Source organism: Tamandua tetradactyla, chromosome 2, assembly GCF_023851605.1.
Source record: "Tamandua tetradactyla isolate mTamTet1 chromosome 2, mTamTet1.pri, whole genome shotgun sequence".
Classification (NCBI taxonomy): Eukaryota; Metazoa; Chordata; class Mammalia; order Pilosa; family Myrmecophagidae; genus Tamandua; species Tamandua tetradactyla.
The window spans coordinates 223639301-223660279 of NC_135328.1; the positions used below are offsets into that span (position 1 = coordinate 223639301).

A 20979-nucleotide genomic window follows, 5' to 3' on the forward strand; every position below is an offset into this window, starting at 1 on the left:
TGGGGAGCCCAGTGGACAGAGACTTGCTGTGAGTCGAGGTCCATAGTCATGGTGACTCCCACTAGGGAGACCCCCACTGCTCCAGACCCCTCTCCCAGATGTTCCTGGTCCCTTCAGCTACTCTAGGACTCCCACATGCTCCGTTTCCTTCAGCTGCTCCAGGTCCACCACCCTCAACTGCTCCTACCCCCCCCCCAGCTGTCCTGGTCCCCCCCAGCCACCCCACCGCATGCGTTCTGTCCCAGCAGCCCCTTGGCTCTGTGGTGGGTGGGGTGCGAGGTGGGGGCAGGGTGCATTGTCCCTGAGCCCCGGGCCCAGCCTGGAGTGGCTCTGAGTGTGCATATTTCCACTTTGAACGTGTGACACCCGGGCCCAGCGGCCAAGGGGCCTTCCCACGGCCACACTCTGGCTGAACTCAGGTGTCCTGCGGCCTTAGGACGGGCCAGGCAGCTGATAGAAGCACCTCCTGCACTGGGAGGGCCATGGGTGTGGGCACATGGCCACAAGGACATAAAGGGCAGATGGGGTGGGCATCTGCTCCACGGCCACAGCCCCCAATAGACACCAGGCTGTGCCAAAGGCTGGACGTGCCTCCCGGGACCCCCAGGAGGGGTTGCTCTGAAGCAGATCAGGCCCTGGAATTGGTGGGGGGCCCCGCAGCTCAGGTCATCAGCGCCACTTCTGGTCCAGTGCTTCATGCCGGGTCCCAACGCTAAAAGCGACCTGCAGAGATTCTTCTGTTTAAACAAAAATCACCCAAACCTGCTCTCATGAGGCCACACACGGCTGAACGGGGGTCTCCTGCCTCTAGACCAAGCGGAAATACAAGGTCGGGCCAGAGCGCAGCCCAGGCGCCCAGGGGAAAACCCATGTGGGACTCCAGAGCAGTGTGCAGCAGCCACGCGTGGCCGGTGGCTCCGCAGCCTGTTGCTTCACTTTTTTAACAACAGTCTTCGCTTCTCACATCTTTAAAAAGGAAAGAGCTTGGAGTTTGGAGTTTCTGGGAACGTGGCTGGGGGCCTCAGGTCGGGGGGCCCGCTCCACGGGAGGCCTTAAAAGGAAAGTCTTTTGAGAAAGACAGTGCCTAATTTACGCATAAACTTAAAAGAGAAACAGACAGTTTAAAAATTCTTCCATATTTAAATACACATGCAGCCACGAGGTCTACAACTCAAGTCTAAAAAACAGAAATCCACAAATCCCAACTTAAAAAAGTCTTTTCTGAAATAACTTAAGTAATATGAGTACTGCACACACCCAATTTAAGCTCTTATCTATATACACATTAACAGTATTTATAGATAAATCACAGACAAATGTTGAACCGCATTAACAGTAAATTCACTAAGAAGACACGCAACTACATTAAAGTAAATCAGAGTGAAACTGCATGACAGATGATACCCACTGGAGCTGTAAGAGGTTACCAAGAAGTCATTTCGGAGAAGGCCACTGAGGCTGTAATACTCGGGGCCTCTCGGGGGCTTTTCAGAGGACAGTGGGTGGTGGACACGGGCAGCAGCCAGGCCTGCATCACAAGTCTTCATTCCTCAGGCTTTGCTGCAGGCTCCGGCCCCTGGCTGCCTGCCCCAGAACGGAACAGCGAGGAGACAGGCATCAGGGGACAGCTGGTGTCGGGGAGTTCTGCCCTGGCATCACCCCCAAAGCAGGGGATCCCAGTGGCTGAGAGCCAGGGGCAGGGCAGTTTTCCGCGAGCGGTCTGGGGTGAGGATACCCTGGGGCCGAGGTGGCGCCCCTAGGAGCTGCCGTAGGCGGGGTGGCAGCACGCGCCTCGTGGCATCCGAAGCTGTCAGCCTGGATGAGTCTGAACTCCCTCTGGGCTGCACCCGCCCCGGAGCCCCAGCCGGAGCCCGTCGGCTTCGCGGGTGCAAGGCTAGCTTCAGCGCCTCAGTCACTCACAAGCCGCCAAACCCCCAGTCATCGCTGAGCCCCCGAGGGCATGTGTCCCGGCCTGGCCTCTACCGCCCAGCGAGGCCGCGGCTCAGGGGATGCCTTCCCTTCTCTGGCAGCACTGTGAGGGCGGCGCCGACCAGTCGTAGACGTAGGAGAGGCGCAGCTGCACCTCCTGCCTGCAGAGGCGGCCCTCGCGCAGCAGCGTCTGGTGCTTGTCCAGCATGTCCTCGAGGCTCTGCTTGTGCGTCACCAGGTACTGGTTGCTGCAGCCGCGGGACTTGTACTCGGTGTCGAAGCGCGGGTCGTGCTCGCGTTGCACGTCCACGGGCGCCAGCCAGGCGCCCAGCGACACATCCTCGCTGTGCCACGCCCGCAGGTAGTCGCGGCTGAGACGCAGGTAGCGCACCAGGTCCGCGGAGAGCACGTAGCCGCCGCCCAGCGCGTAGGGCAGGTAGTAGTCGCAGAGCTGCCAGGCGCCCTCGCGCCACCGGCCACCCGGCTTGACGCGACCGCGGCCGGAGAAGAAGCCCCAGTAGAGGCGGCGGCGGCGCGGCGGGTCGCGGGCGCGCAGCTCGGCCAGGAGCGCGTCCAGCCGCGCGAACGAGTCGTCGTCCGCCTTGAGCACGAACTCGAAGGACACGTGCTCGTCCAGCCAGGCCAGCATGGCCAGCACCTTGGCCGTGAGGTTCTCGTAGGAGTCGCGCAGGGGCAGCAGCAGCAGGTCCCCGTGGCGCGCCTGCTCGCGCTCCAGGGCGCGCCGCTCCTCGGTGCCCAGGCCGCCCATGCCCACGGCGAAGCGCGCCCACACGTCGCCCGGGCCCCCGCGCCGCCCGGGACCCAGCCACGTCCCGCGGACCACGCTGCGCCGCTCGGCCGCCCGGGGCGCCGAGGCCACCAGCACGGCCAGCAGCGCGCGCGCAGCCGGGCCCGGGGCGGCGGCGGCGGCTGCGGGCGGGGGCCGGCCAGGCAGAGGGGGCGCGCCCTCGGCCGCGCAGCGCGCCAGGTAGAGCAGCGCGGCGCCGCCCAGCGCCAGGCCGCCCAGGAGCGCCGCCCGCCGCCGCCACGCCCGGCGCAGCAGCTTCATGGCGCGCGCGGGGGCCCGCGCGAGTGCGCAGGCGCCGAGGCTCCCGGCGGCGCTCGGGCCCGGGCGGCGCGCCTGCGCACGGCGGCCCTGGACGCCCCCCTCAGCCCGGCGTCTGCGTACGGCCGAGGAAGGCGCCGCCAGGCCGTGGCCCTGCCGGGCGGTGGCGACAGCGGCGGCGGGCGGCCGAGGCCCGTGCCCCTCGGGGGTGGCAGAAGGAACCCCGAGAGGCCGCTCTCCAGGGGCGCTCGGAGGCGGGGACCTATGGCGGCGGCCGCGGCGGCGGCGCAGGCGCGGCGGGACTGGCCATCACGTGGCCTCGCGCCCCCTTCTCATTGGTCGGCCGCGCGGCGGTTTCCGCCCGCACCGCCCCCCGGCCCGCCTGCCCGCCTCTTCCCGGAAGAAAGATGGCCGCGGCCTGACCCTTGTCCCGTCGGCGGTGTCACCGGCGCTCCCGGCACCGCTCTCCGCACCCTGGGCGAGGGGCGGAAAGCCGGTGAGTGCGGGGCCCTGGGCGGCGGCCGCAGGCCCTCGGGCCGCGAGTCGCCGACCCGCTCGGCGCTGGGGGTGGGGCAGCGTCACTCCGTCCGTCCGTCTGCCCGTCGGTGAGGCCGCGCTAGTTGCTGCCCGCGCCCGGGTCGGCGTTTCCCCGCGGAGCCCGGAGCCGCCACGGCGGGACCCAGGCCGAGGGCCGGCGGCCGAGGGAGCAGCGCCTGGGAGCCGGGCGTTGGGCGGACCCCGGAAGGTGACCTTGGACGCGTCGCCCGGCGCTGCCCCAGCTGCTGCGCAGAGCGCGGACCGCGGCCCCGAGCAGTCGAGTGCGCGGACGCTTGGGGTGTGCGCGAAGCCCTTGCCCAGCGTCAGTCCGGTGGGCGCGACGGCTGACCAGGGGGGCTCTTGGAACGGGCTAGGACGCTTTAGCGTGCGATTGCCGTCGTCCGCTGTAAGGGTCGCCCAGGTGCCCAGCGCTGAAGCCCGGGCGGCCGAGTGTTCCTCTTCGCTTACGCGAGAAACCGCGGGCGGGGTTTTGCCTGGCCAGGCCTCTCGGCGCCTTTATGGGCGCTGGCGTCCGGCGCTGGGGGCGCCCTTGGAAATGTGATGGCAGGACAGGAGCGCGGCCGCTCCCCGTGGCGGGACGGACAGGAGGGACCTGCACTGAGTGAGCCCTGCTTGGCCCCATGGTTACTTTTGGGCTGCTTTTAGTGCAGAACTCTTGTAATGAGTTTACCCATGTAAGCTCATGGAGATAAGGGAAATGAAGAACCGACTTGGTTGTTTTAAGGAGCCACGTACCGTCTGTCCTGAGTCCTGTCTTTATGACTGCCTTAAGCGGCGTGATGTTGAAATCAGAAGCAAGTTCCCTTGGTTCTCAGGCAAGGCAGCGCTTCCCGGCGGCAGGGTAACTGCCGTGGAGCCTTCAGCTCCAGCCTAAAGGTAAACGTGAGCACCTGCGCATGCCCCCCCATGCCACCTCAACGGCACCCCTCTGGCTCAGCGCTCTGGTGGGCCGTCTCAAGGCTGCCTGAGGCACCGCTCCCTGGCCTTGGCCAGGTTCGTGTAGGATTTGAGTCATCTGCCTCTTAGCTGAGCGGCAGGTCCTGTAACATTTACGTTCACTTTTGCAGAATGTGAATGTGTCTTCACGGGCATGCACGTTGGGTTAGCGCAGAAACGCCCGTGTGTATGCACTTGGCTAGCATTTGTTGGATGGACGCGGGAGGGACGTGGGGTGGCGGCATCTGCTGGCTCCAGACCCTGGGGGTGGCCTAGGTCATCACTCTCCCCTCTGGAAGCCCAGGGATTTCTTCCTGTTCTTGGGCAGGAAGCCGAGGCCCGGGGGTCACGGATGTGCCTGTCGGGGGCTGTGGTTGCGTCCCTGAGGGCACCGCGTGCGCCAGGAGGCCGTGTGTCCAAGCAGAGGGGCCGCTGGGAACTGAGTGCCTGGAAAAGGAAGCGGCAGCAGGGGGGGGCCGCGAGGTCAGAGTGACTGGTGGCCGTTGTGTCTCCTCTCAGGCTGTCCGCTGTCGTGTGTCTGCCCCTCTGGACCCAAGGCCACCATGGCCCCCTGCGGCCTCTGCCTGCTGGGTGCCCTCCTGCTGGTGGACGTGGCGGCGCGCCCCGCCAATCACTCATCTGTGCGGGAGCGAGCGGCCAGCCCAGGGGAGCGGGAGCTCCTGCCCCCCGACCACCTGAATGGGGTGCGGCTGGAGGCTGACGGGCACCTCAACAAGGGCTTCCACCAGGAAGTCTTCCTGGGCAAGGACACGGCTGCCTTCGAGGGGGACACGGAGCCACGCAGGAGCAGGAGGAAGCTGATGGTCATCTTCTCCAAGTAGGCGGGGGGGGGCAGGGGGGGCGGGTGCCCGAGGCCCTCTGTGAGCCGTGGCCCTTGTCGGCGGCACCAGGGTCTCTGGCGAGGAGCCGGTGGTGCGCCTGGATCGGGGTGGCCCGGGCACAGCCTGTCCCCGCTTCCGAGGGCACCCGCTTGGCTCACGTGCCTATGCCCATAAGTCTTTCTGCGGCGCCCACCACGGGCAGGTTAGATGCTAAAGCGGCTGGTGCCCAGTGGACTGTGGGTCGGAGGTCCCCAGGGGGATGGAGACCAGGGCACAGCCGCAGCACAGGCTCAGGGCACACCCAGCTCTGCCTGTGGCCTGAGTCCCTGGTGCTCGGAGAGGCGTGAGGGCGCTTGGCCACACTGACTTTCGAGGGGCCGTCCTCGGCGGGGTCGTCCCATTCATCTTCACGTGGGGACAGGGTGGGGGCGACGTCCCCTGGAGCCTCAGACCCGCCCGAGCTCCCCTGCGGCCCGCAGTGTGTCGCTGGTTTGGGGTGTCGGGCACCGCCTGCCCTCCGCCCACCCGCCCTCCGCCCTCCGCCCTCCTGCCCTCCGCCCTCTGCCCGCAGGGTGGACGTGAATGTGGACCGGAGAATCAGTGCCAAGGAGCTGCAGCGGTGGATCATGGAGAAGACGGCGGAGCACTTCCAGGAGGCTGTGAAGGAGAACAGGCTGCACTTCCGCGCCGTGGACCCCGATGGCGACGGTGCGCGTGGGGGCGGGCAGGGCCAGCTGGAGCCCCTCCCTGGGTGTGGCCTGAGGCCGGGACCTGGCCAGCCCTGCGCAGGCCCTGTTCCACTTACCGCTGTCTGCAGCAAGGCTGGAGCTGTGGCAACATTCCCTTAGTGACCAACTAAGACAACCGGCCCTTGTTCTGGGGGCACTTGCTGGGTGTCAGGACAGTTGTCAGCTCGGGGGTGCGGAGTGACCAGAGGCCAGTGCCTGGGTGTGTGTCTCTAGGGGAGGAGCCGAGTGTCCGGGACCCTGGCTGAGCTGTGGTCCCTGAGTGGGGCCTGGGGGGCAGGCAGGGCCCTGGAGTGGGGGAGACTGGGGTCATGGGCAGGGCAGGTCCTCAGCTGGCTGCCCAGTAGCCATGAGGCTGGAGCTCGGGGCAGGAGGTGTCTGTGGAGCCTCCACCACACCAGAGGTCCCAGGAGAGGCCACAGGCCTGGCTGTGCCTCTTCTTCACTTGCTCCCACACCCAACATGCTCATCTCCCCCCGTCCCCCAACACCCGGGACTGAGTCGGGGCCACAGGCCTTCTGGAGACCTTTGCTGACCCCGTCCGCTGGGGCCCATGGGGGCTCTACCTGACTGGTCCCCACCCTGTGGCCAGCGTGGGCTCTGTGCTCCGCGCGGCTCAGTTTGCCTGCACTTGGCACGTGGGAGTGGCTCCGTGCTCTCGTGCTCTGCCTCCAGGGCCCACAGCCTGGCCTCTTCCTGCCCTCACTGGAGGCCGCCCTGCCTGGGGGGCGAGGCTGACACCCTGCGACTGCTGCGCCTTCACGAACCCTTTTCCTGGGCACAGGGTGGGGTGGGGGTCGGAGGCGTGGCTGGGACGGCCCTGCGCACAGACCCCCCTCGTGAGCTGCGTGCAGCTTGTAGACATCAGCGTACCCCAAGAACTAAGCGTCTCTTTACAAAGGGAAACGTGGAACCTCCTAACCTGCAGCCTCTGCCCTCTCAGGCCGCGTGTCATGGGACGAGTACAAGGTGAAGTTTCTGGCCAGCAAAGGCCACGATGAAAGGGCAGTTGCTGAGAAGATAAAGAACAACGAGGAGCTGAAGGTGGACGAAGAAAGTAAGCGCACCAGTGTTTGTGGCCGGGGTCGGCAGGGCCCTGGCCGAGGGGGTAGGGGACCTGAGGGGTGAAGCAGCCATGTGTGCATCGTTGTCTCTACCCTGGGGAGCCGCGGGTCTGCGGACACGGTGCTGGGCCGAGAGGGGTGCCCTGGGTGAGGATGGGGGCTGTGACTGCTGAGCACGTCCCTGAGGCCGCGCCCACAGCCCTGGGGGTTTGGGGGGTTCAGGGGCTGCTCAGAGCCTGGCCCGCTATGTGGGGACGCTCACCTGTGAGCATTTGATCTCCTGGGGAAGGGGAGGTAGAAGGTTCCAGAAGCAATTATATGAAGTACGTTTTGTCCTTGGCCAAGATCCGGGATCCCTAAGCCTATGGGGTCCACAGGGCTCATGGGGCATCTGAGCGAAGCAAGAGGGGCCAGGGTGGAATTGGGGGCCACTGTGCTGTTTCCCACCATGGCTGCCGCACTGGGAGCCCACCGGCAGGGCGTGACCCTGCAGCCCCTCACATGCGGCCAGCACAGCCCCCTGGGACAGCTGGCTGTGCGGGCTGGGTGCTCGTCCCCATTTCCCAGCAGAGGTTTCGGGGTGGGGACAGCACCCAGCTGCTCCCGCAAGGCCCGCACGTCACCCCAACCTCTCCCTCGCCCCCTCCCGCGCCCGCCTGTCTTTGCGGGAAGCTGACAGCGGTGCCGTTCTCAGCGCAGGAAGTCCTTGAGAACCTCCGCGACCGCTGGTACCAGGCGGACAGCCCTCCGGCCGACCTGCTGCTGAGCGAGGATGAGTTCCTGTCCTTCCTGCACCCTGAGCACAGCCGCGGCATGCTGCAGTTCATGGCCAGGGAGATCGTCCGTGACCTGGACCAGGACGGCGACCAGCGGCTCTCGCTGCCCGAGTTTGCCTCGCTGCCCGCGGGCACCGTGGAGAGCCCGCAGGGTCAGGACATGGATGACAGCTGGGCCAGGGACCGGAAGAAAGAGTTCGAGGAGCTGATCGACGCCAACCACGACGGGCTGGTGACCACAGAGGAGCTGGAGGTGGGGGCCGTGGGGGCTGGGGCTCGGGGGGCTGCGGGGCTCGGGGGGCCGCCGCGCTCTGACCGCTGCCGGCCACCGCAGGCCTACATGGACCCCATGAATGAGTACAGCGCCCTCAGCGAGGCCAAGCAGATGATCGCCATCGCCGACGAGAACCAGAACCAGCACCTGGAGCCCGAGGAGGTCCTCAAGTACAGCGAGTTCTTTACGGGCAGCAAGTTGGTGGACTATGCCCGCAGCGTGCACGAGGAGTTCTGAGCTCTGCATCTGCCGGAGCCCGCCGGAGCCGTCCAGAGCCTGCCGGAGCTTGCACTCCCTCCACCAACCCCAGGCTCAGGTTTATTAAAGATTAGCTTTGACAGGTGGCGTCTTCTCTGGGGTGCGCGTGGGGCCCGGGACGGGGGGCGCCCAGTAGGTCGCTTGGCCCCTCTGGCCCTGTCCCGTCCGTGGGTCTGCCCTTTGTTCAGACTGCACAGCGGAGTAAAGAGCAGAGCGTGTATTCGACTGGAAGAACAGACGCCCAGCATGGCAGCGCCTCCCCGGGCCCAAGGCCGTGCTGGCAGGGGCGGTGGCCAGTGAGTGGGGGGCCGGGGGTGAGGGGTCTGCGGGCCTGGCGGCCTCTTGAGGGAACACAGGTGCTGGCGGGAGCAGACCACGTCTGCACACCCTGAACTGCAGTTGTTGCCTTTTTTCCCAGCTTCCTCCTCTCAAGTGGTCATTGAGCACGTTTGCGGCCAGCTGGCTTTCCGTTTGGAGCACGTGATCTTGCAGAGCGGCGTCAGGTTCAAAACCAGTGCTTAGCTTTTGCTGCGCAGCATCTGCCTCACCTCCGTTTGGGAAAAGCACCCGCGAAGTGGGCCCATGTGCCCAGGCAAGGGTCCGAGCTCTGGCTTGGTCATTCCGCCTTTGGGGCCACTGCTGAGCAAGCCCAGGGCCCCTGCTCCAGACCCAAGAAGCACCCTGGGCAGGGGGCTCAGAGGGGCCCTGCGGGGATTACCGGGTGGGGCAGCCACCCCAAGCCCTGGGCTCAGTATGGGTTGGGAGGGCGGTTGGCCGCGGTGGGCCAGCCAGCGGACGTCCGGGCAGGGACTTCCTTCAGAGCTGGGGCCCAAGCAGCTGGGGGTGTTTAGGGGAAGAGGCACTGGGGCTGGGGGGGCAGGGCCCTGCAGAGCCCAGTGAGCTGTCCCAGAGAGCTGGGGTTTAAACTTGGGAGTCTGGGGCCTTGTGGGGGTGCCACCTGGGAGGAGTTTGAGGGTTCGGGAGTGGGGAGCTGGGAGAGCTGCCCTCTGGGCCAGGCTGATTTCACTCATGGTGCTGCCTCAGGGTTCTCCGTGTCCCAGCACTTTGCTTCTTTTCACGGCCGTGGCCTCTCGCTGTGTGTGATGGCTGGGGGAGGGGCCTACCACCAGGAACGGCCTGTGTGCCTGAGCCCCCCACCACGTGCAGGATTCCTGTCTGTGCACCTTCCAACACAGTTCTTTCTGTCTTAGACAGTAACCACCCCGGTGGATGGAAGTTGTATCTTGCTTTAATTTGCATTTCTCTAATGACTAATTAAATAAATTAATGTTTTTTGGCCACTTGAATATTTTAGGAGAAATGTCTATTCAAAATCCTGGCACTTTTTTTTTTTTTAAACATTTTTTATTATTAAAAAAAAAGAAAACATTCATTTTCCAAGTACACCTGAACAAGCAGCTACAGAGCAGATTTCAGAGTTTGGTATGGGTTACTCTTCCAGTTTCAGGTTTGTCCTTCCAGTTGCTCCAGAACACTGGAAACTAAAAGAAATGTAAGTATAGTGACTCAGCAGTGTTTTAATTTGTTAAGCTGCTGGAATCCAATATACTGGAAACAGAACAGCTTTTAAAAGGAAATTTATGACTTCCGGAGAAGATGGCGGCTTAGTAAGACGCGCGAATCTTAGTTTCTTCTCCAGGACAGCTACTAGGGGAGTAGAAACGATACAGAACAGCCCCCAAAGCCACGACAGAGATAAAAAAGACAGCGTACCCCATCCTGGAACGGCTGGCTGGCTGAGAGAAGCCGCTCGGGTGAGATTGCCGAGGCGCGCGGGCTTCACCGGGCGGGGCGGCAAGCGGCCAGAGTCACTCCCTTCCCCCTTCCCGGGCCAGCTGGGAGAATTGGAGAGGCGGTCCCCTGAAACCGCGGCGGCTGGCGCCCACACCACGCGCGGCCCCCCGGACCAACTGAGAGAATTGGATCGGAAATCCCCAGGCCGCGGAGAACGGTGACGGGTGGGGGAGGCCCCTTCCAAACCTGTGACTCCCCGGGATCGTGCACTCTCCCGGGCAGGCCACTGCCGCTGGCGCCCTCCCGCCATGCTTGTCGCCCTGGGCCGACTAGGAAATTTGGACGGGTGCTTTCCCGGGCTGCGGCGGCCAGCAACCCTCCCCGTGTTCGGACCCCAGGCCAGCTCGCACTCTTCCAAGCCGCTTCAGCTAGCGAACCTCCCGGACGGTGAGAGTTTTCCAAAGTTAAAGGTCCCACAGCACCTTTTACTGGTGGGACCCGCAAACGTGTGCCACGAGCGCCACCTACTGGGCAGGATAAGAAAAACAGAACCCAGAGATTTCACAGAAAAATCTTCCAAACTTTTGGATCCAATACCCAGGGAAATCTGTCTAAATGCGCTGACGCCAACAGAAGATAACGGATCACGCTCAAATAATTGAAAATATGGCCCAGTCAAAGGAACAAACCAATAGTTCAAATGAGATACAGGAGCTGAGACAACTAATGCTGAATATATGAACAGAAATGGAAAACCTCTTCAAAAACGAAATTGATAAATTGAGGGAGGACATGAAGAAGACATGGGCTGAACATAAAGAAGAAATAGAAAAACTGAAAAAACAAATCACAGAACTTATGGAAGTGAAGGACAAAGTAGAAAAGATAGAAAAACAATGGATACCTACAATGATAGATTCAAAGAGACAGAAGATAGAATTAGTGATTTGGAGGATGAAACATCTGAATTCCAAAAACAAACAGAAACTATCGGGAAAAGAATGGAAAAATTTGAACAGGGTATCAGGGAATTCAAGGACAATATGAAGCGCACAAATATACGTGTTGTGGGTGTCCCAGAAGGAGAAGAGAAGGGAAAAGGAGGAGAAAAACTAATGGAAGAAATTATCACTGAAAATTTCCCAACTCTTATGAAAGACCTAAAATTACAGATCCAAGAAGTGCAGCGCACCCCAAAGAGATTAGACCCAAATAGGCGTTCTCCAAGATACTTACTAGTTAGAATGTCAGAGGTCAAAGAGAAGGAGAGGATTTTGAAAGTAGCAAGAGAAAAACAATCCATCACATACAAGGGAAACCCAATAAGACTGTGTGTAGATTTCTCAGCAGAAACCATGGAGGCTAGAAGACAGTGGGATGATATATTTAAATTACTAAAAGAGAAAAACTGCCAACCAAGACTCCTATATCCAGCAAAATTGTCCTTCAAAAATGAGGGAGAAATTAAAACATTCTCAGACAAAAAGTCACTGAGAGAATTTGTGACCAAGAGACCAGCTCTGCAAGAAATACTAAAGGGAGCACTAGAGTCAGAACCGAAAAGACAGAAGAGAGAGGTATGGAGAAGAGTGTAGAAAGAAGGAAAGTCAGATATGATATATATAATACAAAAGGCAAAATGTTAGAGGAAAATATTATCCAAACAGTAATAACACTAAAAGTTAATGGACTGAATTCCTCAATCAAAAGACATAGAATGGCAGAATGGATTAAAAAACAGGATCCTTCTATATGCTGTCTACAGGAAACACATCTTAGACCCAAAGATAAACATAGGTTGAAAGTGAAAGGTTGGGAAAAGATATTTCATGCAAATAACAACCAGGAAATAGCAGGAGTGGCTATACTAATATCCAACAAGTTAGACTTCAAATGTAAAACAGTTAAAAGAGACAAAGAAGGACACTATATACTAATAAAAGGAACAATTAAACAAGAAGACATAACAATCATAAATATTTACGCACCGAACCAGAATGCCCCAAAATATGTGAGGAATACACTGCAAACACTGAAAAGGGAAATAGACACAAATACCATAATAGTTGGAGACTTCAATTCCCCACTCTCATCAATGGACAGAACATCTAGACAGAGGATCAATAAAGAAATAGAGAATCTGAATATTACTATAAAGGAGCTAGACTTAACAGACATTTATAGGACATTAAATCCCACAACAGCAGGATACATCTTTTTCTCAAGTGCTCATGGATCATTCTCAAAGATAGACCATATGCTGGGTCACAAAGCAAGTCTTAACAAATTTAAAAAGATTGAAATCATACACAACACTTGCTCGGATCATAAAGGAATGAAGTTGGAAATCAATAATAGGCGGAATGCCAGAAAATTTACAAATACGTGGAGGCTCAACAACACACTCTTAAACAACGAGTGGGTCAAAGAAGAAATTGCAAGAGAAATTAGTAAATACCTCGAGGCGAATGAAAATGAAAACACAACATATCAAAACTTATGGGATGCAGCAATGGCAGTGCTAAGAGGGAAATTTATTGCCCTAAATGCCTATATCAGAAAAGAAGAAAAGGCAAAAATGCAGGAATTAACTGTTCACTTGGAAGATCTGGAGAAAGAACAGCAAACTAATCCCAAAGCAAGCAAAAGGAAAGAAATAACAAAGATCAGAGCAGAAATAAATGAAATTGAAAACATGAAAACAATAGAGAAAATCAATAAGACCAGAAGTTGGTTCTATGAGAAAATCAACAAGATTGATGGGCCCTTAGCAAGATTGACAAAAAGAAGAAGAGAGAGGATGCAAATAAATAAGATCAGAAATGGAAGAGGAGACATAACTACTGACCTCACAGAAATAAAGGAGGTAATAACAGGATACTATGAACAACTTTACGCTAATAAATACAACAATTTAGATGAAATGGACGGGTTCCTAGAAAGACATGAACAACCAACTTTGACTCAAGAAGACATAGATGACCTCAACAAACCAATCACAAGTAAAGAAATTGAATTAGTCATTCAAAATCTTCCTAAAAAGAAAAGTCCAGGACCAGATGGCTTCACATGTGAATTCTACCAAACGTTCCAGAAAGAATTAGTACCAATTCTCCTCAAACTCTTCAACATAATCGAAGTGGAGGGAAAACTACCTAATTCATTCTATGAAGCCAACGTCACCCTCATACCAAAACCAGGCAAAGATATTACAAAAAAAGAAAACTACAGACCAATCTCTCTAATGAATATAGATGCAAAAATCCTCAATAAAATTATAGCAGATCATATCCAACAACACATTAAAAGAATTATACATCATGACTAAGTAGGATTCATTCCAGGTATGCAAGGATGGTTCAACATAAGAAAATCAATTAATGTAATGCACCATATCAACAAATCAAAGCAGAAAAATCACATGATCATCTCAATTGATGCAGAGAAGGCATTTGACAAGATTCAACATCCTTTCCTGTTGAAAACACTTCAAAAGATAGGAATACAAGGGAACTTCCTTAAAATGATAGAGGGAATATATGAAAAACCCACAGCTAATATCATCCTCAATGGGGAAAAATTGAAAACTTTCCCCCTAAGATCAGGAACAAGACAAGGATGTCCACTATCACCACTATTATTCAGCATTGTGTTGGAGGTTCTAGCCAGAGCAATTAGACAAGAAAAAGAAATACAAGGCATCAAAATTGGAAAGGAAGAAGTAAAACTATCACTGTTTGCAGATGATATGATACTATACGTCGAAAACCCGGAAAAATCCACAACAAAACTACTAGAGCTAATAAATGAGTACAGCAAAGTAGCAGGTTACAAGATCAACCTTCAAAAATCTGTAGCATTTCTATACACTAGTAATGAACAAGCTGAGGGGGAAATCAAGAAACGAATCCCATTTACAATTGCAACTAAAAGAATAAAATACCTAGGAATAAATTTAACTAAAGAGACAAAAAACCTATATGAAGAAAACTACAAAAAACTGTTAAAAGAAATCACAGAAGACCTAAATAGATGGAAGGGCATACCGTGTTCATGGATTGGAAGACTAAATATAGTTAAGATGTCAATCCTACCTAAATTGATCTACAGATTCAATGCAATACCAATCAAAATCCCAACAACTTATTTTTCAGAAATAGAAAAACCAATAAGCAAATTTATCTGGAAGGGCAGGGTGCCCCGAATTGCTAAAAACATCTTGAGGAAAAAAAACGAAGCTGGAGGTCTCGCGCTGCCTGACTTTAAGGCATATTATGAAGCCACAGTGGTCAAAACAGCATGGTATTGGCATAAAGATAGATATATCGACCAATGGAATCGAATAGAGTGCTCAGATATAGACCCTCTCATCTATGGATATTTGATCTTTGATAAGGCAGTCAAGCTAACTCACCTGGGACAGAACAGTCTCTTCAATAAATGGTGCCTAGAGAACTGGATATCCATATGCAAAAGAATGAAAGAAGACCCATCTCTCACACCCTATACAAAAGTTAACTCAAAATGGATCAAAGATCTAAACATTAGGTCTAAGACCATAAAACAGTTAGAGGAAAATGTTGGGAGATATCTTATGGATCTTACAACTGGAGGCGGTTTTATGGACCTTAAACCTAAAGAACACTGAAGAAGGAAATAAATAAATGGGAGCTCCTCAAAATTAAACACTTTTGTGCATCAAAGAACTTCATCAAGAAAGTAGAAAGTCAGCCTACACAATGGGAGACAATATTTGGAAATGATATATCAGATAAAGGTCTAGTATCCAGAATTTATAAAGAGATTGTTCATCTCAACAACAAAAAGACAGCCAACCCAATTACAAAATGGGAAAAAGACTTGAACAGACACCTCTCAGAAGAGGAAATACGGATGGCCAAGAGGCACATGAAGAGATGCTCAATGTCCCTGGCCATTAGAGAAATGCAAATCAAAACCACAATGAGATATCATCTCACACCCACCAGAATGGCCATTATCAACAGAACAGAAAATGACAAGTGCTGGAGAGGATGCGGAGAAAGAGGCACACTTATCCACTGTTGGTGGGATTGTCAAATGGTGCAACCGCTGTGGAAGGCAGTTTGGCAGTTCCTCAAAAAGCTGAATATAGAATTGCCATACGACCCAGCAATACCATTGCTGGGAATCTACTCAAAGGACTTAAGGGCAAAGACACAAACGGACATTTGCACACCAATGTTTATAGCAGCGTTATTTACAATTGCAAAGAGATGGAAACAGCCGAAATCTCCATCAACAGAAGAGTGGCTAAACAAACTGTGGTATATACATACGATGGAATACTATGCAGCTTTAAGACAGAATAAATTTATGAAGCATGTAATAACATGGATGGACCTAGAGAACATTATGCTGAGTGAGTCTAGCCAAAAACTAAAGGACAAATACTGTATGGTCCCACTGATGTGAACAGACATTCGAGAGTAAATTTGGAATATGTCATTGGTAACAGAGTCCAGCAGGAGGTAGAAACAGGGTAAGATAATGGGCAATTGGAGTTGAAGGGATACAGACGGTGTAACAGGACTAGATACAAAAACTCAAAAATGGACAGCACAATAATACCTAATTGTAAAGTAATCATGTTAAAACACTGAATGAAGCTGCATCTGAGCTATAGGTTTTTGTTTTGTTTTGTTTTGTTTTGATTTTACTATTATTACTTTTATTTTTTTCTCTATATTAACATTCTATATCTTTTTCGGTTATGTTGCTAGTTCTTCTAAACCGATGCAAATGTACTAAGAAATGATGATCATGCATCTATGTGATGATGTTAAGAATTAATGATTGCATATGTAGAATGGTATGATTTCTAAATGTTGGGTTAATTTCTTTTTTTCCGTTAATTAAAAAAAAAAAAAAAAGAGAAGGGGTAATTGGAGCTGAAGGGATACAGACTGTACAACGGGACTGGATATAAAAACTCAGAAATGGACAGCACAATACTACCCAGTTGTAATGCAATTATGTTAAAACACTGAATGAAGCTGCATGTGAGGTATAGGTTTTTTGGTTTTTTTTTTTCTTTCTATTATTGTTTTAATTCTTATTCTGTTGTCTTATTTCTTTTTCTAAATCGACGCAAATGTACTAAGAAGTGATGAATATGCAACTGTGATGTTATTAAGAATTACTGATTGTACATGTAGAATGGAATGATTTCTAATTGTTTTGTTAATTCTTTTTTTAATTAATTAAAAAAAAAAGAAACATCAAAAGGAAATTTATTAAGTTGCAAATTTACAGTTGTAAAGCCTTGAAAATGTCCAGATTGGGGCCCTAACAAGTTACCTTCCCTCAAGAAAAGCTGGTGCTGTCGGAACAGCTCGGTCAGCTGGGAAGGCATGGGCGACGTCTGCTCGGTTTTTCTCCTGGCTTCTCATTTTTTGAAACTTCTGGGGGTGTTCTCTTGCTGCATCTCCGAAGGTCTCTAGCTGTATGGGCTCTTTCAGAATGGTTCTAAAGTTCTAAAGCTTTTTCCAGAATGGTTTCTAAAGGGCTCCAGTAAGCAGCCCCTCTTTGAGTGGGTGGAGACACATCTCCATGGAAGCTACCTAATGAAAAGGTCCCACCCTGACTGAGGATCAAAGAGCATGGCTTTTCTGGGGTGCACGACAGTTGCTAACAAGCACACGCAGTCATACTGCTCAATCCTGTCCTCTCTGTCACGACTCTCTTCCTCTGATCTTCTCCCAGTCTTCAGGGATATTCGGACCGTGCCCACTCACACTTTTTCGTGTTGAAAAGGCGTGTTGCTGATGGAGCATAGGAGGATGAACTAGTGGATGTTCTGGAGAGGCTGCCCCCCCTGGGTTTTAGGACTTCCCTGACCTGGGAGCCCTCTGGAGGTTATCAGTTTCAGGGAAGAGAAGTTAGCGCATGAAACTTTTTATAGAGTCAGAGCCTTGGGTGCTCTTTTGGGTTAGCAGGACTGGTGATGTTGGGTTGGCAAACCGCGCTAGTTAGTGCTCACTGAAGCCTGTATAGGAGCAGCCTCCAGAATAGCCTTTTTTTTTAATTGTAAAAATGTAATATACAAATGTATTCTTGCCATTAAAATATCCCATACATGGTGTACAATCAATGGCTTATAATATAATCACATAGTCGTTTGTTCATCTCTCCAGAAAAAGAAGTAGAAAGAAAGTCATGCAGACCATACTCCTTACCTCTCCCACTGGTTGACTACTAGGTTTTCCATCCACCCAATTTATATTACCCCTATTGTTTATTTATTTTTATCCATATTTTTTACTCATCTCTCCATACCCTGGATATAAGAAGCAGCGGACACAAGGTTCTCATAATCACACAGTCACATTGCAAACGTTGTATCTTATACAACTGTTGTGAAGAATCAAGGCTACCGAAACACAGCTCAAGGGTTTCAGGCACTTCCTTCAGCCACTCCAATGCATTATAAACTAAAAAGGGATATCTGGGGCGGGCCACGGTGGCTCAGCAGGTAAGAATGCTTTCCTGCCATGCCTGAGGACCTAGGTTTGATTCCCGGTGCCTGCCCATGTAAAAAGGGGTATATATAAAGTGTATAAGAATAACCTCCAAAATAACCTCTTGACTCTATTTGAAATCTCTCAGCCATTGAAACTATTTTGTCTCGTTTTTCTCTTTCCCCTTGTGGTCAAGAAGTCTGTCTTTATCTCTTGATGCCGAGTACTGGCTTATCCAGGCTTTTCCAGAACAGCCTCTTGACTCCATTTGAGCTCTGCTGGCCACTGATGCCTTATCTTGTTGCACTTTTCCTCCGTTTGGTCAGGAAGGCATTGTCGATCCATGGTGCCAGGGCCAGACTCATCCCTGGGAATCGCCCCACGTTATCAGGGAGACTTTCACCCCTGCATGTCATGTCCCATGTAGGGGGTGGGTAAAGCTTTTCCTTGCAGAGTTGGGCTTAGAGAGAGTGAGGCCACATCTGAGCCACAAAGAGGCTTCCTGGAACCAACCGTCAGGCCTCGCTGTAGGTAGCTCATTTAAACATAAATGTCATAAGGGCAAAGACTCAAAATCCAGGAATTGGCCTATTTTTCTTGGGAGTCCCTAATATTTGAGAGGGTACCTGGGGTTTCCTAGATGGGAAGGTTTAATAGTTCCATGTTTATTTTTTTCCTTCAGACCCTCCAGGGACTCTACTGGTACCTAATAATTATCAGCCCACCATAGTCTGGGATGTATCTGGGCATCACATTAAGCTGTGCAGAATTACAAGGCCTCATTCACACTCAGGGCTCCATTGGGTTGTTTAAATGAGCCGTCCAGACAGGTTGATTTAGATTGCTACACAAAAAACTTCCTGCCTTTGGTCTCATGCAGTAGGTGAAGCTCGAAAGTAAGTACACCCTAGGCCCTCTTTTTTTTTTTTTTTTTTTTTGCCCATTTTTAAATGGGATGTTTTTCTTGTTGAGTTGTAGAGGATCTTTATATATTCTGGACATTAAACCCTTACGGATTTGTGGTTTCCAAATAGACCCTCCCATCGCATAGGTTCGTTTTCCTGACAGTGTCCTTAGATGCACAAAAGTTTTTAATCCCATGGCACCTGGAGCAGGCGTCCTGGGCTGCAGGGGTGGGTGCTGCCCTGGCCTGTCCCCTCCCCCAGCCCTGTCCTAGCTCTCCTAGCAGGAAGCAGCAGGGACAGACACATCTGCTCAATCCTGAACGCAGCCCGGGCTGGGTGGGCTCTCAGGGACCTGCCCATGGTGACCGAGGGGGCTGCCCCCCGAGCCGCTCACCTGAGAGAGGGTCTCCGTTTCCCATGGCTGAGCCACCAGGCCCTCACCCCATGGACCCTGGGAGGTATGCATGCGTGTGCGCACAGAGGAAAAGGAGTGGGCCCATTCCCGAATGAGCAAGCATGAGGCTGAAGAAAGGCTGTCTTCAAGTGCGCAAGTTCCCTGGGCCACCCGTGTGCATGCACACGTACGAAGGCACATCTCCTGAGTGGGGCAGGGCGTTAACCCCTCTTGCACTCGGGTCCCCTGGGGCCCTCAGCCCAGCCGGCTCCACCTGCCCTGCTTGGCCTCATTCCTCCATCCTGAGGGCGGCGCCAGCCAAGGGCTGCCCCCCATGCCCACTCCAGGAGCCCCCCGCTGTCTCCCGGGTCCCTCAGGAGCCTCTGACGAGCCAGTGGCCAGCCAGAGACCGTCCAGGTGGGCCCTCCCCCATGCTGTGGCCCTGCCCCCATGCCATGGCTCCTCCCCCACCCCATGGCCCCTCCCACCCTGGTCCCTCCCCTATGCTGTGGCCCCTTCCCCTGTGGCCCCTGTCCCACGCAGTGGCTCTTCTCCCACCCCAGAGCCCCTCCCCCATGCGGTGGCCCCTCTCCCACGCAGTGGCTCCTCAGGTGGTTGGGCGGCCCCCAGGAGGCGTCAGGTGACATGGTGTCCCCAGAGAGACGGACGGTGGGCGGCAGATGTCTGGTGGGCTGAGGGGAGCTGCCAGGCGGGGGCTCCTCGACCCCAGGGGAGAAGGTCCTCACGCAGGGGCCCCGGGAGCTCTACAGCCCAGAGCGCATTTCTGCCAGTGGGTGAGGCTGGGGGTGCTGAGCCCAGGCCCCCTCCAAGCTGGGAGGGGCTCTGATCCCCTCGGGGTGCCTCCTTCCTTGAGGGGCCATGGGCAGCGCCGGGCCAGCACAGAGTTCCCTGCAGGTGGCTCAAAGTGAGCCCCACTTCCTGCCCCTGCCCTCAGCGCCGGCCAGGGACTTCCCAGCACCGGAGACTCCCAGCGGCATTTCCACGTGCTGCCCCGGCCGCCCAGCTCAGCACTTCCAGGGTCTGGCAGCGCACTTTGGGGAAGCGCGGCAGGGGCCTGCGCAAGGTGCCCCCAGAACCGGCCCCACTCCCCCTGTGGACAGCCGTGTTGGAAACGGAGTCTACCAGTGGCCAAAGGACATATGTGCATGTGTGTGCGCGTGTGTGCTGTGCATGCGTGTGCGTGTGTGTGCTTGTCCAGCGGGAGTGCGGCACACCCATGCTCTGCCCTCAGCCACACTCGTTCCAGCTGTGCTGTCAACACCCACTGGCTGGTCAGAGCTGGGGCTGGCGGTGTCCACACAGAACCATGCAAATGCCGCCCACGGGGCTCACAGGAGCAGCACGTCTGGGCATGTGGGGCACGTGCTCACACACCTTCACCAGGACCCAGCACACGTGTGTCGGCAGGTAGGTGTCACACCAGAAGACGTCGGGCGCCCACTTAGGTAGCACGTGCTTTCCTACCACACTCAGTGCACCAGGGGATCCCCCCACACGCATGCCTGCACATGCTCCCACACCCATGCACGCTCACAGACCCAGACATACTCTGACGCTGCCACGTGCCGGCACCCCCCACATACACACGCACAAATCCACACACACCTGCACCCCCCACCTGCACCCCCCACTTGCACACACCCTGACACACACCCACTCAATGCATGCAGTAGTGGGCACTGGCCACTGTGTTTGGTGGTGCTGGGCCCCCGGCTCACAGCCACACTTGGGGTCCAAAGAGGCCAGTGAGGGCTGCCCTGCCTGCTGCTGCTGCCAGACCCCAAGCCTGCCTCAGTCTCCCCCACCCCCAGCGCAGCCAGGCAGGACTGGGTGGGACTGGGCAGAGGAGCTGGCCTGCCGGGTGTGGGGGTGCCTGGCCAGGGCCCAGCTGCTGGTGGCCGTCCCGAGTGGGGGCCAAGGGTCTGGGCCCCGGTAGGAGCGCGGGCAGCAGGCATC

At 54.8% G+C, this 20979-nt stretch overlaps 2 protein-coding genes across 2 annotated transcripts; one reads left to right on the forward strand and one right to left on the reverse strand.

Annotated features, from left to right (window-relative positions):
• Positions 1-1115: 1115 nt before the first annotated feature.
• On the reverse strand, positions 1116-2998 carry B3GALT6 (beta-1,3-galactosyltransferase 6). The gene has a single exon (XM_077138293.1). It carries the CDS (start codon positions 2996-2998, stop codon positions 2003-2005), a length of 996 nt encoding a protein of 331 aa, XP_076994408.1. The 3' UTR covers positions 1116-2002.
• Positions 2999-3335: 337 nt separating this feature from the next.
• On the forward strand, positions 3336-8529 carry SDF4 (stromal cell derived factor 4). Its single transcript, XM_077151629.1, has 6 exons — positions 3336-3491; positions 5009-5327; positions 5903-6039; positions 7021-7134; positions 7836-8170; positions 8252-8529. The coding sequence occupies exons 2-6, from the start codon at positions 5053-5055 to the stop codon at positions 8426-8428; spliced, it is 1038 nt and encodes a 345-aa protein (XP_077007744.1). The 5' UTR covers positions 3336-3491; positions 5009-5052; the 3' UTR covers positions 8429-8529.
• Positions 8530-20979: the final 12450 nt, after the last annotated feature.

Excerpts from the sequence above, each read along its gene's own strand:
- B3GALT6 (XM_077138293.1), bottom strand. The coding sequence starts at position 2,998 with ATGAAGCTGCTGCGCCGGGCGTGGCGGCGGCGGGCGGCGCTCCTGGGC.
- SDF4 (XM_077151629.1), top strand. The coding sequence starts at position 5,053 with ATGGCCCCCTGCGGCCTCTGCCTGCTGGGTGCCCTCCTGCTGGTGGAC. Across the intron at positions 5,328-5,902 it reads CTGATGGTCATCTTCTCCAA|GGTGGACGTGAATGTGGACC; the intron begins GTAGGCGGGGGG and ends CTCTGCCCGCAG. Across the intron at positions 8,171-8,251 it reads TGACCACAGAGGAGCTGGAG|GCCTACATGGACCCCATGAA; the intron begins GTGGGGGCCGTG and ends CGGCCACCGCAG.